The 18,033-nt window shown below is 41.0% G+C and overlaps 3 protein-coding genes across 5 annotated transcripts; 1 reads left to right on the top strand and 2 right to left on the bottom strand.

Moving 5' to 3' along the window:
- Nucleotides 1-657: 657 nt before the first annotated feature.
- nsa2 (NSA2 ribosome biogenesis homolog (S. cerevisiae)) lies at nucleotides 658-3,105 on the bottom strand. Its single transcript, XM_072371729.1, has 6 exons — nucleotides 2,946-3,105; nucleotides 2,036-2,223; nucleotides 1,773-1,923; nucleotides 1,480-1,659; nucleotides 1,158-1,350; nucleotides 658-948 (listed from the first exon to the last, which is right to left on the bottom strand). The coding sequence occupies exons 1-6, from the start codon at nucleotides 2,946-2,948 to the stop codon at nucleotides 881-883; spliced, it is 783 nt and encodes a 260-aa protein (XP_072227830.1). The 5' UTR covers nucleotides 2,949-3,105; the 3' UTR covers nucleotides 658-880.
- Nucleotides 3,106-3,345: 240 nt separating this feature from the next.
- gfm2 (GTP dependent ribosome recycling factor mitochondrial 2) lies at nucleotides 3,346-9,709 on the top strand. The gene is made up of 20 exons (XM_072372676.1): nucleotides 3,346-3,648; nucleotides 3,725-3,824; nucleotides 4,272-4,317; nucleotides 4,414-4,511; nucleotides 4,592-4,717; nucleotides 4,798-4,886; nucleotides 4,982-5,070; nucleotides 5,166-5,226; nucleotides 6,456-6,641; nucleotides 6,722-6,802; nucleotides 6,891-7,039; nucleotides 7,284-7,424; nucleotides 7,534-7,633; nucleotides 7,712-7,898; nucleotides 7,992-8,068; nucleotides 8,153-8,291; nucleotides 8,382-8,555; nucleotides 9,082-9,197; nucleotides 9,278-9,460; nucleotides 9,561-9,709. The coding sequence occupies exons 1-20, from the start codon at nucleotides 3,607-3,609 to the stop codon at nucleotides 9,687-9,689; spliced, it is 2,313 nt and encodes a 770-aa protein (XP_072228777.1). The 5' UTR covers nucleotides 3,346-3,606; the 3' UTR covers nucleotides 9,690-9,709.
- A 125-nt stretch (nucleotides 9,710-9,834) lies between these two features.
- hexb (hexosaminidase B (beta polypeptide)) lies at nucleotides 9,835-17,738 on the bottom strand. Of its 3 annotated transcripts, none has more exons than XM_072372678.1 (14): nucleotides 17,440-17,738; nucleotides 17,192-17,343; nucleotides 15,934-15,999; nucleotides 14,966-15,012; nucleotides 14,769-14,879; nucleotides 14,585-14,686; nucleotides 14,362-14,494; nucleotides 14,105-14,285; nucleotides 13,933-14,019; nucleotides 13,768-13,840; nucleotides 12,529-12,703; nucleotides 10,452-10,542; nucleotides 10,244-10,348; nucleotides 9,835-10,160 (listed from the first exon to the last, which is right to left on the bottom strand). In XM_072372678.1, the coding sequence occupies exons 1-14, from the start codon at nucleotides 17,691-17,693 to the stop codon at nucleotides 10,097-10,099; spliced, it is 1,641 nt and encodes a 546-aa protein (XP_072228779.1). In that variant the 5' UTR covers nucleotides 17,694-17,738; the 3' UTR covers nucleotides 9,835-10,096. The 3 variants fall into 3 exon arrangements, with proteins under 3 accessions (XP_072228779.1, XP_072228778.1, XP_072228780.1); XM_072372677.1 differs by lacking the exon at nucleotides 12,529-12,703 and adding an exon at nucleotides 11,830-12,010; XM_072372679.1 differs by lacking the exons at nucleotides 9,835-10,160; nucleotides 10,244-10,348 and adding an exon at nucleotides 11,830-12,010.
- Nucleotides 17,739-18,033: the final 295 nt, after the last annotated feature.

Genomic DNA, 18,033 nt, shown 5'->3' with positions numbered 1-18,033 from the left:
TTTAGTGTCAAATTACGTAGGTTAACAGTTATTACAGAGTAATTACTCAGAAGAGGGGTAGAGCTGATATGTGTGCTTCAATAAAACTTCCAATACCTCGAGGATAATTGACTTTTAATGTTGGGTATGCAGGTGAGTTAATGTGATCTCACATCTCGTTTCCATCAAAATTACACTTTGCAATTGCATTGCTCAGCTTTTCCCACGTAAAGCTGCTCTGATGTTGTCAAGTTTGCTGCTTTGGGTTTAAAGACCTTCCTGCAGCACTCTGGACTCATCCAACATGCTTAAAAATTACTTATAATTGAGGAAATGACTTTATCTGTTAAAACTGGAGGGATGCTATATATGTATATATATATTCATCTGAATATGACACATTGGGGTGATGGATTTCATATTTGCTGCCTGAGCTGCTGGGAAAAACTCTTGTTGCATCGTGACAAACGGATGTTATCACATTTTCAAAAGCACAAATTCCTGAATGCAGATGAACAGATGTCACTAAAGCAGACATACATAAGGAATTAGCAGTTTAATTCTGGTGCACCCAGTAAGATCATAGGAACTGCTGCTCTGCTTTTGCTGAACACATAGAGCCATCAGTACTATCGGTTACGCAGCGTTCACGGGAAAATAAAACACAGAACATCAAAATACCTGGTTTCATTTCAAGTTTATTTATACCAAAACTTAATAATAATCATGTTTCCTCCTAGTGTCCTTTTTGTTGCAAAAAATGTTCCCAAGCACAGCTTCAGCAACCTCCCCGACAGTCCGGTGAATGAAAGGCCACTGCTTGTTGCGTCTCTGATGTAATCTACACTCTTAGTAGAACATTAAGAGGTGCAGGACAATGTAGGCAAGCAGGTTAAGAGTCTTAAACCAGCAGAACTGCATTAATACAGCCATCATTCTCTGGGTTATTTGTCACCTGGGCGTATTTACCTGAGAAGTAAAAGAGTTTTATTACTTACAGATTTATCACTCACCACACAAACATCTACTTAGAGTATGACACACTTAAAATAACCATCAACCCCATCCAGAAATATGTAGCTGTCTTAATGAGCTCATATAACCCTTTAAAGAAAAAGCACAAGAAATGATGGATTACTGCAGTGCAAGAAATGAAATAACCAGACAGGAGGACTCACCCCAGATAACCTTTCCTCCTTGCGTAACCAGGCCCAGCTCGCTGACATTAACCTCTACCACTGTTCCCTTTGTGATGACTCCCAGAGAGGTGTAGAGGGGTGAGGAAGGGTTCTTCTTCACTCCCAGGATGGGAAGGCAGAATGTTGCTTTCAGCTCTGGATGTGTGACATGAGCTTTCTTAAAACGCAAACCCTAAAAAGGAGAATGAGGACGAGTTTAAAACAAGTGGCAATTCAGTTCTACCATTAATACTCGAGATGTGTGAAGGTGGGGCAAGTTATGTGAGAGCACAACAAAACATTACCCACAGTGTGATCTTACCATGGGTCTGATGAAACGTTCATACTTTGGAGGTTTACGGGTGAAGCCGTCGCCAACAAAGCAAACTTTTGTGACCATCCTCTTCCACGCTTTCTTCTGCCTCTTTCCAGTTCTGATGACTTTAAGGACTTCCGTCTCTCCTTGGGCACGAACCTTTGGCAGGGGCACCTCCCACTTACCCTACGGAAAAGATTAAATGTTTAAAAATCACTGCTCTGTATCGCTAACATAAACCATAAAAAAAGATACATTTTCATTACAAAATGTGACTGAAAAACAGGCTTCAGACTTACGGCCTTCTCTTTCCTCTTCTGCTTGATCATGTTAGAGAGAACTTTTGCACGCGACTGTCCTTCTCTGTCCAGCAGGTACGCTGGAACTGCTCCCTCCGGGGTCTTGTCATCATCCTTCTGCTTAGTCTTCCTCTGTTCGTGCATTTTGATGCTGTAAACATACAATTCAGACTTGTTCATATATGTATTGTGCATAGTTTGAAACAGACAAGATAAACATAAATGTAACAGCATTAAATGTGTTTTTCCTCCTCCACACTCACGTTTTCTTCATCTGGATCTTCTCTGCATGTCTTTGTTTGTGGTAGAGTTTGGCCTTCAGACCGATCAACTTTCTGGCTTTGTGCGACCGCTCATGAGCCTCTCGGCTCTCCTTCTTCCTCTTCTTTTCATGGTGGTCCAGGCGGTAGCCATGCCGCTTGCGGTGGAGCTCAATGTGCTCGTTCTGGGGCTACAAAACAGAAACAAATATGAATATAGATGTTTTCAGTGTTTGAATCCCGTTTTATTTTTGGGTTTACGTCCCTCATGAGGTCAGGTTTAAGCAAATACAGGTTATATCAACAGAGGTTTAACACGCAACTGCTTAACCTTCATGTGGGCTGATACGACTTTCTAACAATATAATACAGGAAAAAAATGTCAGTCTCTGTTTTCATGTTCTACTACTATACCTGCTTTGTTTGCAAAAGAATTTGGAATTAAATTAAATTTAAAATAGATTTCCATAATACAGCCGTGACTATATATCTTCTACATTTAAGTCTTCGTTTTTCATTTTAATAATATTCTAATTAACAGCTTATTCAGCAGTTCTTTAAAGTCATTCTTGATTTTTACCAGTAATCCTGTTAAATTTTCACTTCCAGCTGGTATCACAGTAAAAGTCAACATACAGTGCAACATCTTAATAGTTCATATTTATATGACTGGACAAGTCAGTCAGATCACACTAGAGTTTTTATGAAGAATATTCACACTTGGTAACGTTACATTTACTAAAGCTGGACAATAAACAAGAAGTTCAATACCACTCAGACATCTGTAACACCAAAGCACAGTAGTACGTCCATTCGCCACATGCTCGCCATAGCTAATGTTAGCACAATATGCTAATGTCTTAAATTGCCTGATTTAAGCAAAGTATACTACCTAACGGCTTTCTTTGCTTACCATTTTGCGTTGAAGAAGTTACGCCTTACAGTGAATCGGTTGGAGGTGGATACAGTTGGTGAAGACAATGATTATTCGGTGTTATTTGCTTCTGGCTGGGGTCGTTTTGATGTTGTTTTCCCCGTAGCCGATACTTAGAGGAAGTGCGTCATCACGCTGTAACCGTTTGTCCGTTGGCTTCAAATGAACGGTTTAGGTTTAATGAAAAGTATATCGAGATTTTTTTGTTACAATTGTAAAATTCTTGTTTTTGATAAAATAATGGTACATTAAAATTCCCTATTTTTTTAAATAAGTGTATTCAACTATTCAAACGCGCTAATAGTAATGGAGCAAATGCTCTTTCATATGCGGAACTATAAGTCATAAACTCCTAAGTGTCCAGAGGATATATTTTGAGGATGTGATCTAAGGCGTGTATTCTCAGAGTTACAAAAATGTTAATTCCTTCATGGGTATTTTATATCTCCAGTTTTTAATAAAGTCAGTATTTATCTACTTGTTATAGGAACAGTCTCACGGTTTTAATCTCTCTGAATGTTCTAGTGTTCCCGTAACGAAAGGACATTGCTCTGGTTGTCCACCTCTGTCTTATGCTTTCACAACATGAGTCAAGCGTTGAGACCGAGAAAGAAGCGTTCTTGACAAATAGACTGGAGAGATGCCTACCAGAGCTTTGCAGACGTTTAGCAGGATGATTAGGGTAAGATCTGATTCTTAAACGTCTTTTTAATATTTTAACTGATGTGCTGACATAGATTCGTTTAATTTCATTGCAGTGTTTTGGGCCACAGGGGACGTATTTATTAGCTGCACGGCATCAGATCTGTAGATGTAGAGTAAGCTGTCATGTAAGGAGGCATTACAGCTTTCTTCCAGGTACGTCGTTTTTATTTCTAGATCCTTTTGAATACTTACTTTATTTGATTTATTATCAAATTATTGTTTTTTTTTAAAAAAACAGTCTTTCCTGGTAGATATGAGGAAATTGATATTTTTTCTAACCTCTTAAGAGATGAAGAGACGCATCTCATGTCATATCAGAGACTAGAAGTACACATGCTGCTGAAAGGCATAGTTTATGGTCTGATTAAAAGCTCCACAACGTATCTTAAATGGTTTTGTTTAGTCATCTGCTGTTCTCCAGGACAATAACGGAATTTTACATTTTCATTTACTTCTCTTTGAGATGTTTACCTCACCTCAAGTTGATGTTTCAAAAGTTATTATTTATTCAGTTATGCAGACTAAATGACAAGTTCTTGTACAAGTACTATGTCGGAGAACTTAAATTGTAATAATTCAACCTCACGCTCACTGTTACAGATGAAGTCAAGTCACTGCGGGCTGTGGTCAGCCCTGATATATCCAAGTAAGTAACTGCTTTCTGCTGCCAGGTCATGAATGCTCCATAGATGCAGGTGTATTGTAGGAGCCATGTTAACCGTTTCTGTATCTGTATCTGCAGGATTCGAAACATTGGCATTATGGCCCACATTGATGCAGGGAAAACAACCACCACAGAGAGGATGCTCTACTACTCTGGCTATACAAGAGCATTAGGAGGTTTGTGGGAAAACAACACGAGTAAATTAATCTCTGTTTGCTTGTGCTTAACAGTTTGTTTCTGTCACTGCTGCTATTAGATGTAGACGACGGAGATACAGTCACAGACTTTATGGCTCAAGAGAGGGAGCGCGGCATCACCATACAATCAGCAGCTGTCACGTTTGATTGGAAAAGTCATCGCATAAATCTTATAGACACCCCAGGTAAAAACATTCAGTCAAAGTATAAACCATTCCAGAGGAAATGAGAAGAAGCAGCCACTGAGATGTTTGTGTAACTGCAGGACATGTTGACTTCACTCTGGAGGTGGAGCGGGCGCTTCGTGTTCTTGATGGGGCTGTCGCTGTGTTTGACGCATCTGCTGGTGTCGAGGTCACCGCACTGTTTCTTTACTGTTTTCTTTTCCATCTGAAAATCTGTTTCGTCATGTAATGGGTTTGCTTCTGTCATCCGTAAATCACCAACAGGCTCAGACTCTGACTGTGTGGAGACAAGCAGAGAAGCACCACGTCCCGTGTGTTTGCTTCCTGAATAAGATGGATAAACCTGCAGCTGAGTGAGTGACTTAACACCAGACTTTACACAACAAAACAAGTTTTGTTTGACCTTTATTTCCCAAAATCAAGCGGGAAACTCTTATTCTTTCCACAGCCTAAATTTCTCCCTTGAGAGCATAAGACAGAAGTTGAAAGCCAATCCAGTCCTCCTACAGGTATGTCTTCAGAAAACACATCACGTTAAACATCCTACTTTATAAAGACTTTATACAATGCATCAAAACAGCTGACAAGAATTTAGGAATTAAAAGTGTCAAATGCCATGTGGTGTATATGGATATCTCAGCCAAGCTCAGCCAGAGGGTTTTACATTTTAGCTGTTCCTAAACTTTTCCATCCTATTCAGATGTGAATGCTACGAGTCTGAACTTTAGGTATATATTAAACACTTGGAAACTGAAAATATTTTGGTAGGTAGCTGAAATATTAAAAACTGTCAGCATCCAAACATTTCTGGACCAAGTTGACTGTCTGATGATGAACACTTGAAATAGAAATGAAAATAAATGCATCACAACCATGATACTGTCCTCAAGTGCAATAAGAACACGGTTTTATAACGGTGTGAAAATCTGCAGCCCACATTACCCACAATACATTTAGGCTGCAGACAGTTCCGTTGGACATTCGGGTGTGTTTGTGCTTTCAGTTGAAGCATGAATGACGAGCGTGTTGCTGAGGTCTAACTGGGAACCCTTCAGGGAGCATATTTACTTTACACTAAACAAAGAATATTCTCTGAAAAGCCCGACTTAGAGATGCACGTAGACATGTTAGTCCATCTGAAATCATATCAAATAGTGCTTCACAAAACCAGACAAACACACCATGTAGATTATGTGGTCGGGGTTCAAATCAAGCCTCCAAAGTTCCTTCTTTTTTAATAAATATGTCAAATTCGCTATAAAACTGCTCTCGTTCACATATTTCTCCGTTTCGTTTGTCAGATGTCTAAACATGTCAGAAATTGCGATTTAAAAGTGTCTGACAATGTCACCATTAAACTAACTTAAAGACTACGTCTGTGCCGGGAACTCAGCTGCACTCACATGTGTGATGAGCTCCCACGAAGAAAGTTCGAAGCAGCAGAGAGTCTTGAATATTTTCTCAAACAGTCCATAGTGTTGTGGCGTAGGACATACCTCAGCGAACACCTGAAGGGGGTAAGCTGTAATAGAGCTGGAATCCTTGCTCGATGCGACTGCATGTAACTGTGCTGAAGCCACAAGTCCCCTTATACAGCCTTTATTTAAGCTGGGCCATTCTACAAGACCTGTGAGCAGACTTTGGTGCTTACGGTCGGAATATTTGTAATAACTAACATTCAAAACGCCTTAGTATGAGAGTATGTGACCCTGTAATTTAACTGAATCCCCCTTCACAGATTCCTGTGGGCAGTGGTAAGAACTTCACGGGTGTGGTTGACTTGTTAACCAACCAGATGCTGATATGGAAGCAGAAATCTACAGGAGATGACGGTCGAGCGTTTGAAATTAAAGGTGTTGACTTGTGTGATGATGCAGAACTCCTGGAGGCAGTCAGTGAGGCCAGGACAGCTCTACTTGAGCAGGTGCACGTCTGAACATTTACAGCTGCGATGAATTCTAAACAACAAAATGCTCACATTGTAAATTCTGCTCTAAATCTCAGGTTGCTGATCTGGACGATGAGTTCGCTGAACTGCTGCTCACCCAATTTAGTGAGGATTTCAATGGCGTTCCTTCCATCAAAGTGAGTCAGCCATCACATCGTACTACAGTTTGTAAAGCAGCACTGTCGCCTGTGAACACCACCTGAACTAAGTTTGCTGTGTTTCCAGCTTCAAGAGGCTGTGCGGCGAGTGACTCTGGCCCGGAAAGGCGTCCCAGTGCTCTGCGGGAGCTCTTTGAGAAACAAAGGCGTGCAGCCTCTCTTAGATGCCATCACTGCTTACCTGCCTGCTCCCAATGAGCGACACCATGACCTGGTGTGAGTTAACTCTTTAACCTCTTGCTAACTCAGAGATGTTTCAAAGTAACCCATTTTTTTGCTCTTTTGCTCCCCCGACACTTGTGGGATATAACAGCACACTGTGTGACCCCTGCAAATGTACAGCAGTACACATGGATTTGTTGTTATGTTGAAGAGGCCATAAGAAATGCCATCAAAAGCCCCACAAAAGTGACTCACTACACAACAGTCTAAGCCCTGTTCATCATTCATAATCCCACAGGCGGTGGTATAAGGACGATTTATGTGCACTGGCGTTCAAGGTTCTCCATGACAAGCAACGTGGACCTCTGGTATTCCTGAGGATCTACTCTGGTACTCTAAAACCACAGGCAGCCGTCCACAACATAAACAGGAACAGCGTGTATGTGTTTTCTTTTCCAGTTATCTATGCCAGATTAACCTCACAGCAGCTGCACTGTTACAAAGTGTTTCGTTTTAATGCAGACTGTCAAAAAACGTTTTGTTTCCAGTGAGAGGATGAGCAGGCTGTTGGTGCCGTTTGCTGATCAGCATGTAGAAATCCCCTCAATGACTGCAGGAAACATTGCACTTACTGTAGGACTGAAGCAGGTAACGCCTCATATTATGCAGCTCCTTTGAGCATTTCCCCCCTCGGGAGGTTCTTCATGTTTTCTGCTTCCACATCAGACAGTCACAGGAGACACCATCGTGTCATCCAAGGCCTCAGCAGCTGCCGCAGCTCGCCGAGCCCAAAATGATAGCGGGACAGAGAAGAAACAGGGAGAAAGCGCTAGCATCATCCTCTCCGGCGTGGAAGTCCCTGACCCCGTCTTCTTCTGCACCATAGAACCACCCACCATGGCCAAACAGGCAGGTCAGTGATTATAGTTCCACATGTAATAATGTTTAGCTGTGCTCCACCAACATTGGAGCCTTCACACATTTGCATGCTTTTTTTCCCTTAAAGATCTTGAGAATGCACTAAACTGCCTCCAGAGAGAAGACCCCAGTCTGAAAGTGAAAGTGGACCCTGATTCCGGTCAGGTAATACTGTCTTTGGATTAGCCAGGGTTTAGTTTTGTCAGAGCCACTGAAGGGTCAACTAATTCCTTCTCTCTTCATCCTCAGGCCATTCTATGTGGCATGGGAGAGCTGCACATTGAAATCCTCCATGATCGCATCAGAAGAGAGTACGGCATCGAGACTCACCTCGGACCGCTGCAGGTAGCCTACAGAGAGACGATTCTCAATGAAGTCGCTACTACAGGTAAAAAAAAGCAGAAATAAGTTGGTACATTTCAATAGCGGTATAATTCTTTTTAGCAACTCCTACATGAACTCGCTTGTGCCAATATAGATACATTGGACCGGACATTAGGGGAGAGGAGACATGCAGCGACAGTACAACTGACCGTCACACCTGTGGACAATGCGTCATGTGAATTAGCATTCACCAAAGAATTAGAGGGGCTGCTGTCACCAGAGTTAAAAGCAGCAATGAAGAACGGAGTGCACGGCTCATATCTTCAAGGTAACGCTGACTTAACCGGTTCTATCCTCATCTTCAGGTTTGTTATTTTTTTAACACGCCAGAGGCCATCTGATCTTCTTCATGAATATGTATTTCATCAGTTAAGTCTTAATAAACTCAACAAAGTGCATGCTTTATGAGCTGGGTTCAGTTTGAGCGGTTCTGCTCACAGTCATGGATAATGCAGTGAATTCAGCTTCCTGTCTCAACGGGCCATTCATTTCATTCAGTCTCTGTCACTTGCGTGTTGTTTCAGGTAAAATATTGAGATGTTTGTGTACTTTCCATAAGCTTGAGGGGCTAATCAAAACACCATTTACATTCATGAATGTCAGCAGGCAGCCCAGAAAGAAAGATTAGGATTGAACATTACTCAAAATTTGTAGTTCTAATCATGAACCAAGCAGCACTGAAATCATAAACCTTAAATTCTAACTTGTTCTAGTTTAAATGTTGTTCAGTTTAAAAGCTAAGTAAGGAAACAGATTTTCAGGTACTTATGCACACATTTTTCTTCCACTTTCAGGTCCACTGCTGGGTTACCCTGTACAGAATGTAGCTACACTGATCCAAAGTGTTTCCATAGAACCGGGGACGTCTCCTGCCATGGTGTCTGCCTGTGTGTCTCGCTGTATGGCAAAGGTAAAGCATGAATGGTTCTCATGTTGTAACTGCTGGTACGGTCGGCAGAAAAGCCAGAGTTTTGCTTTTTTTGGGTGCAGGCGCTGAAGCTCGCAGGAGGCCGGGTCCTGGAGCCCGTCATGTCACTGGAAGTGACTGTGGGAGAGGAGTACCTCAGCTCTGTGCTGGGGGACTTGGCCCAAAGACGGGGAACAGTCAGAGACATCCAGAGTCGTCATGACAACAAAGTGCTTCTGGCAACCGTGCCCCTGGCAGAGATGATGGTGAGACGATGCTCAATGCTAAAATGGAATCTGTTGTCCTTTGGTTTAAGTTGCCACCCTCAAAATTATTCACTTTTCAAATCTTTTCACACATTTTCAGGGCTATTCCACAGTCCTGCGAACTGTGACATCAGGCAACGCTACCTTCTCACTGGAGCTGGATGCCTACGAAGCCATGAACCCTCAGGACCAGAACACACTTCTAAAAAGAATGTCTGGTCTGCTGTGATCCCTATGGGACAACAGAAAGCCTTCTGAAACAAGACATGGCGTTTACGGGACTCATTGTTACTACTGGACTATTATTATGTAAAAAATACTATTTAAAGTGAGGAAATAAAGTGATAACATAAAATAAATGTGCAGCCAATAAATTTACCCTTGTGATTATTCATTTTCTTTCTTTGGAATGATACAGAAGCAGCTTGGTTGTCAACATTTTATTGACAATTCCAGAAACATTCATATAAAAACGAGTGCAATTGCAGAAATCAAACACTTTGACATGAAATGGGATCAAGAGTTGGCTCTAAAAAGGTAAAACAGCATTTGATTTCTTAGTTAAAACCCAAGGCTGGATTTGATTGAGTGTGCATCTGGTTCCCTTCTGGTCCAAGGCCAGCCTTTCAGTGGTTTTCAAATCCCTTTGTACTCACGCGGGCAGTAGCTGGAAAACAGTGGCTCAGCTGGAATCCCACGCCTTATGAAGGGGAAAAAGCTCATGTTATCACACTATTTATTATACTAAATTAGTGCTGTTCTTAATGGGAACTCAATACTTACTCCACCATACGACAGCGGTGCACTGACAGTCTGCTGAATGCGTCGTCAATGTCGGTCACATCTTTCGCACTCCACAGCCGCTCTGCCACGGCGCTCGCACGAGGCCTTCGGGTGAGGGTGGGACATAACAAGATCAGGCTACTGTCACAGAGAGTGTTCCTGTTAAAAATACTTTGATTCTTATTTCGTTTGATCACACAAGCCTTACCACAGTCTGGGTGTCAAGTTAGTAGCGTCCACATACTCTCCCCACAAACAAGCTTCTCCACCAATCACAAGCTTCTTCTGTTCCTCAGTTCCTGTTTTAAAACATGCAATACGTGACGAGGTTGGGTGAGTTCAGCTTTCACAGGAGAAGAGTGCTAATAAAGGAAGTTTAACGTGAAACTGAATTATGATCTCTTCATTCAACAGGCTTACACAGACTTGCACGGGAGCGACAGCTCCGTCACATGTGAGATCTGTTTAAAGAGTCGAGCGCAGTCTGAGCCGGACGACAACAGAATGAAACGATCACACAGTTCTGGTCAGAATTATTGGCACCCCTGAATTTCAAGTACATGTTGCTGAATATCCCCAGAAATGCAAATGAACAAAGGTTTTTAATCAGAATATTGAGCAGAAGGGGAAATACTTAAAAACCATCTCTGAATGTTACTTTTTGCCATCTTTTTTAACCTGTAGTTTCTGCTACTCCTCCATGCTTAAAGTTCAATCTATACATTTGTAAGAGCAGATTGCATATCTCACCCAATATCTTCAATTGATATCAGTTATTTTCATTCTTTTGTGCTGTTGTTGTGCTGAAATGACAAAGCCTCCAGAATTCTTCATTCATAGGACGGTTTTAGTGCCTCTAAGTGGCAGCAAAGCAGCCCCACAACATGACACAAACTCCAACAAGTTCACTGTAGGCAGGCTGTACTTTTTCTTATGGCTTTCATTTTGCTGTTAATGAACAAACTGTTGCTGTGTATTCCAAAGGAGCTGTACTTTGGTTTCAACAGGTCAATATCCCAGAGAGTCTGTATCTTACCTGTGGAACTTTCTGTGATTGCTTTTAATGTGTCGTGTACAGAGTATGATATGGGCTGAAGCCACCAGTCTCAGCCTTAAGCTCTTTATAAAGGTATAGAGGACTCCCCCCCTCCTCCTCTTAGACTTTGCACAATACTTTAGGCTGACTGTGAAACTGCTTGATTACTTTACAGACTGCTGAAACAGGGATTGGTTTTTAGTGTTTGGAAATGATAGCAGCAGGTGTGCTACTCCCAGGACTGCTCTTTTGTCTACACGCTCGTGTAAAAGAAACAATGATAGTTTTTTGGGATAATACAACCACCCTGAAGACACATCTTTATACCAGTGTGCTATAAAGTCACCCTCTGAGGAGTAATCTTCTTGCTTTTGTTTAACAACTTTGCAGATCTCACTTCAATTTACCAATAAAAACGCCCAAAATTCTGTACTTTTAATTTTGACCAGGACTGTTTAAGTGTATAAGTGAGACAAATGACCAACATTAGAATGTGAATGGCACAGAAGCAAGAAAAAAAAAAAGAAAAGTCAATCAAGCCGACACCAACCCTTAAAATCTTGCGGGTCGGCCTTGTAAAAGCCCCGCCAGTCCTGCCCATAGGAGATACGGTTCAGGTACCAGGGAGAGGACAGCAGGGTCTGGTACCCTGCAGTTGTAATATTTGCCATCTCGTTCTGGTATTGCTGCTGGTTTCCTTTCCAAACGTGGATAAGTGTGTCTGGTTTCAGCTAAATAGCACACATACGTCAAGGTTTCAGGAAAGAGAAAGAGGAGGAACACAGGCGGAAATGTGAGAGTCTTCTGTCTGAACCATCAATACATTTAGAGTTTTTCCATGTGCTCGTGCTGATTCGGCATCATTCACATGGTGATATTTTAAAGAGGTGTCTATAAACCAAAGAGCCTGAGACTAACTTGCATTCTGGTTGACTTTCATGGAGGACCAAACCGAATCTTTTCCACCTGACCGGTAGACAATGACCAGGACATTTTTCATCCAATATCTATTCCTGGTTTCATTTGAGCATTTGGTAGCTCAGGATTGGTCCTCCATAGTGACGAAACGCATCAACCACCAACCACGCTGCCCCATGTGCATTTAATGTTAGTCTGACTCTCAGTGTCACATCTGTGCAGTTCTAAATGTAAGCCCATTGAATAAAGACATTGAATTGAAGAAAATCTGATTCGTCCTCCCACCAAATTAATTGATTCAAGATGAGACATCATTATTGTAAAAACTGACCGTTGAAGTTGAGTGGCTCGACTTTGTAGTACTTCTGCCAGTCCTGTGCGTAGCTAATATAATCTAGGTACCATGGGGCTGAGAGGATGGTGGTGTATCCTGCTGCCGTCACCTTGTTCATCTCGTTATTACTCCCGCTGCCGATCCACACATGCACTACCGTGTCTGGCTTTAGCTGCAAGTGTTAGAAGCCAAGCTCCTGTTCTTAGTTTAGACACCATGATAAACACTCGTTCTGGCTAAAGGAATAGTTTGACATAGACAGAGCTGGGTGAGAAGTCTGTGTGCAAACAAAGCTACCAAAACATATTCAAGTTACACTTATATGTAAGAATATGAGCCTAAAGTAAAGACTCTCAGCTTTAATTTGAGGATAATTTGGTCTGTCCAAAGAACAAAGTTACACAACTGCTCTGGCTTTTCGAAATGTTTTTTGCCTTTTTTGATATTAGTAGTTTAAGGACAGCATTTTGGTTGAAAATACTTTGTATTTGCTCTGAAATGTTCTCATGGCAGACTTGGAAAATGATACGTATTCTTCCCGAAGACTTTCTTCAATTGACTGAATGTTGCAGAAGGATGTTCCTTTACCGTGGAAAGGATCTTTCCATCATCTACCAAAACTGTCTTCCATCAAGGTTTAGGCCTTTTGATGTTGTGGAACCAATTGTTTTTCCTCAGAACGTAACAAACCATTGATTTCTTTTTTTAAAAATCCCCCTTTACAGCCCAAGAATGGCCTGTTTTAAATGAATTCCCAAATCTTTCAAACCTATATGCAACACTCTGAATTTAACCAACTTTATCTTCCAGTTTGGATGTAATTTCTTTCAAATTACAGCTGAGAGTATACACTTTAAACCCATATGCATTATGTACCCAACTTGAATATTCTGCTTGTAAGCATCACAGAACAATTCCGTACATTCCCAGACCAAACTGTATCTGAAACCTCTCGGCCACATCTTTGACAAAAAGCCTTTTTAATTCTACAAGTAAAAACCAGGATGCAAAAAGAAAAAAAAAAAAACGGTGGTTTTCTATGGATTACGTGCCAGCTGTAGAGACCATAAAGTCATTTATTTATAGTTTGGGATGAAAACAGACAAGCTTTAAGAATTATGGTCAAGAGGTGCTTTTCAAACTATTCCTTTAATAACACAGAATCAAAAAATAAAACTTAGCTTTACATGTTGCCACATTATATCACATGCAAGTCTCAGCATGTTAAAATCCTACCTTAACACCATTGTCGAAGACCTCTTGCCAGATAATGTAGCCCTTTTTAGTAGTGGTGACAATATCCAAGAGTCTATCAGAACAAAATAGGGAAGGTAAAGAATTAATAAAAAAGAAACTGTTTTATACTTAAATAAAGAACGGAACCTAAATAAGAAAACACACCTTTGGATGTAGAAGGACTCCAGTTTGCTGTAGTCCTTTCCAAAGCCTTGCTGATCCATGAACTTCTGAATGTCCGGGTTGGACTTCCTGCAGGAGAAAAACAGCAACTGACATCCGGCTAATGTTCAAAGGTTGAACTGAAGTAACCGACATCGTGCGCACAGAGTCTCACCAGCATGTGAAATCCACTTCATCTCCTCCCAGGTGAACGTAGCTGTCAGGGAACACGGCGCTGATCTCCTTGAAGAACTGTTTCATGAAGTCGTACGTAGTGTTCAGGATTGGGTTCACAGGTCCGAAGGTGCCGGAGAGCTTGGAGCCAGAGTAACAGGGTGTCAGCAGATCAGTCTGGCCTAAGTGGGAAACAGATGTGAGTAAATACCAAGAAAAAATAAAATAAAAATGAGGCAGTGACTCAGACGAACTCACCTTTACCCCAAGACTGTGTGTGTCCTGGAGTGTCAAACTCCGGGATGACTCGGATGCCTCTTAAACGAGCAAACTGGATCACCATTTTCACATCAGCTGGCGTGTATACGTGGGTGTAGGGGTGGTAAGCACCCTGTGAACATTTTAATGGACATAAACAAGCTGGAAATGTGGAAGAAAACTCGACTTTTTCCTGAGACTGAACACTAAAAGACTAAAAGACCTGCTGGCTCAGCTGTGGGAACGTCTGGCTCAGGTAAGGGAAGGACTGATCGTCAACGATGTGCCAGTGGAAGACATTGAATTTGTTCATCGCCATCGTTTCCTGTATGAAGGAACAAAGTAATCTTTAGTATTTAAAAGTAGGTTGAATTCTAAATGACGCAATACAATAAAGTCTTACATACCAGATTAGCCAAGATGACTTTAATGGGAAGGAAATGCCTCGAGGTGTCCAACAAGATGCCTCTATGTGCAAACCTTGGGAAGTCACTGATTGCTGTTGAATTGATGCTTTTCTATTAAAATAAAAAAAAGAGTTGAAACCTGACCGGAGAAATCTTAATTTTATGAGGCAGAAACAGTCAATATGTCCTTCACTTACAGCTCCATATTCATCCTCATGCACCAACTGGCTGAAAGTCTCAAGACCTGAGAAGGATTTTAAAGGACAACCATTAAAAGAAAATGTAAAACGGTAATCGATGTTGTTTTTATTTACAATAATAAAAATATGGTTGTGATAACTTGTGATCTTATGTTGCAGGGAGTTTGAGAAGTAATTCTGAATACATGTTACATAAAGAAAACCATTTTTCTGCCAACTAAAATGTTAAATAAAAACAGCATAGGGTCATCTGCATCTTTAAGCCCTTTAATTGAAATTATGGCAACATGTAAAATAACAATGAATATTTTTTCTTTTAAATATATGCACATTTTGAATGTACAGCTTCCCTCCAATTTTTTTGGGATGTCTTCCTGGCATCTCATTTAAAATAAACATGTTTTGAAACCTTTAACTTTTGATGTGTTGCCTCTGGAGGATTTTAAATCAAATCTACAATTCAAGTAAGTTTTAAATTATAGGACTAAATTTTTAATCTAATCTAACAATAGTAATAATTGTTACACTAGTCTGATATTGTGTGAAAGACTCCAGGCAGACACCACTCTCCGTGGTCTGTTAAAGGCAAAGATTCGGCCAGGAGACGATTATCTTAGCAGACTATGAAGGAAAACATGTGCTTGTTGTGACTGATGAATAAGATGTAACTAAGGGGACATTAAGTTCCCACTTTAACAAGTTACCACTTTAATAATAGAATAAAGAAAAATAATCTAGTATTTCTAGCTTTTTTAGAAGTGACAATGTCATTTTTCACTCCTGTTATCATTGTAATGCGAGTAGCTTTCAGGTCTGGACCACGAATTATACATTTTTCTTGGGCTCCATGAAGACTGTAAATGACAGTTAAAATATTACTTTGACTTTAAAGACCAAAACATGCAACTAGAAAAAAAAAACAAAAAACATACCGGTCGTTTGACAATGAATAAATAAAATCCTACCATGCAGGGCTCCCCAAACCGTCGGTGCTTTCAGGACAGCAAACGGTTGATCCACCGACAGCTCGTCTGCAGACACAAACAAATGTAAATTGGGCAGGTGCTTACGTCAGGTCTGCGTTAATCCTGGTCTGTGCTGTCCAGGAAATCCAAGTCATGAAGTGGGATCATGAGAGTCTTAACTCGAGGAAAGCACACACCCCCCCAAAAAAAAACCTTATCTTATCTATGTTCTTATCTAAAATAATAAGAGACAGATCTAGGCCAAGTTACAGTTTTCACAGAGAGATGATAAACTGTTTATTAGAGAGTTAGCAGAGGTGGTTCAGAGTGTACCCAAGATGTAAGGGCTGTAGCTGGTTGAAGTGGGGTTAAACTGGTTCAGGAACTTCAACTTGAATCTAAGAAGCTATGAGATTATTAATAGAAGAGGAAAAACTGACCCTGATTATTCTCTATTTACTGGTTTTTGATCCACCATACTAGATCATAGCTAATTAAATATCACGCTTATCTGGACTCTCTTGACAGGTCAAAGAACACTCCGCCAAGAGCACAGCTTAGATACAAACAAAATAACTCTGAAAACAAAGGAAGAAAGAGAACACACATTGTAACTCCATTAACATAAACCAGAAGTGTGCTTCCCATGCAAACAGGCCAAGCTGAGCATCCTGTGTTAGACTTTTGGACTTCAGGTTTTCAAAATGCTTATAGAGCTACATCCTCTCATGTCAACACATAAGCCACTGCACAGGCTGTTTGCACAGAACCTCCAACATAATCTTTGTTCTTCACAAAACACAAATGCAATCAATTATTGAAGTTTGCACCTTCAATAATTCTTTAAAATCTCTAAATCAGCAGCATCATTTAATCTTTGGTGGAACTAACAGCTCAGAACAAAAAGCTGTTCTGACATGGCAGAAACTCATTTTTCTTTCTGATTTTCTCTTTTTTTTTTTTAAATGTATATATTATTACTTGTAACATCTCAGTGTGAAAGCAATACATCTATGGATTGAAAAGTATTCTATCAACAGAGAGCAGATGAATGTTATATCTAACCAGTAAAACGCTTGATGGTACTTATACTTACATTATATAACAGGCCGAGATTTATAGTTAGATAAAAGCAACAATACTGTGATTTAAAAAAAAAAAAGAAGCTCAAATCTAATGAATGTACACTTATTTGCAAACACTGCCTTCATGGAAACAACAGAATAAGCCAAATTATTGAGGAAGTGGAGAAACTCACATGACTCATCAGATGTCACACTGGGATATCCGTCACACTCAGAGTCAAGTGATGTGATCCACACCTGTAGCTCCAACAGGTCTGACGGGCCCGCTCGTTCGCTTTTATTCACCTTCTGCTTCTTGGCACCGCCAAACATGTATTCATAATACCTATAGGGAGACAGGAGGGGGTGAAACTGGTCCCTGAACGCACCGCGACGCTGCGCTCTCTCCAAACGAACACCACCAAACAGATCATCCTCTCACCTTCTGTAAGCGTTCTGCAGGAGGCTGCAGCTCGGACCAGCCGACGACTCCTTGGCGTCTGTGATTTTGAAGCTGGAGCCACTCAGCTTGAATGTAACATCTGAGATCTGCACTTTCTGCGGCAGAGGCCACAGAGAACCGTATTTTGACGCCCGTAGAACGGGCTCAACCTCTTCGTCGAAGAAGTTGTCCTGCAGTCCCTGGCAGGAGCCAAGAGCCAGCAACATGAGGGTAAACTCCAGTAATCTGGTCATGTTTACAGTTGACAGGAAAGTCACAAGACTAGCCTGTGAGCAGACAGCGAGCCGCTTAATCAAAAGGCAGAAAGGCGGGACTTCAATGCGGAAGTCAAGCCTTACAAACAATTTAAAGGGGAATCACAGTTTTGTTTAAATACACAAAGGTCCTGAGTTAAACTTTATCCAAGAGATTGAGAAAGTTTCAGAAGCCCTTAGAGGAAAACAATACAAACAATATTCTAAGTCTGAGCAAATTGCCTGTTCCCCTCGTTTGAAGAGCCCTGAAAGGCAAGCAGTGGAAAAAGAAAAAGAAAAAGAAATGTGTTTTCAGTCGGACCGACTTAACTTTTTCTAC

This window comes from Leuresthes tenuis, unplaced genomic scaffold (assembly GCF_036924035.1).
Source record: "Leuresthes tenuis unplaced genomic scaffold, fLeuTen1.0.hap1 SCAF_19, whole genome shotgun sequence".
Lineage (NCBI taxonomy): Eukaryota > Metazoa > Chordata > Actinopteri > Atheriniformes > Atherinopsidae > Leuresthes > Leuresthes tenuis.
This window is presented reverse-complemented; position numbering and strand designations above follow the sequence as displayed.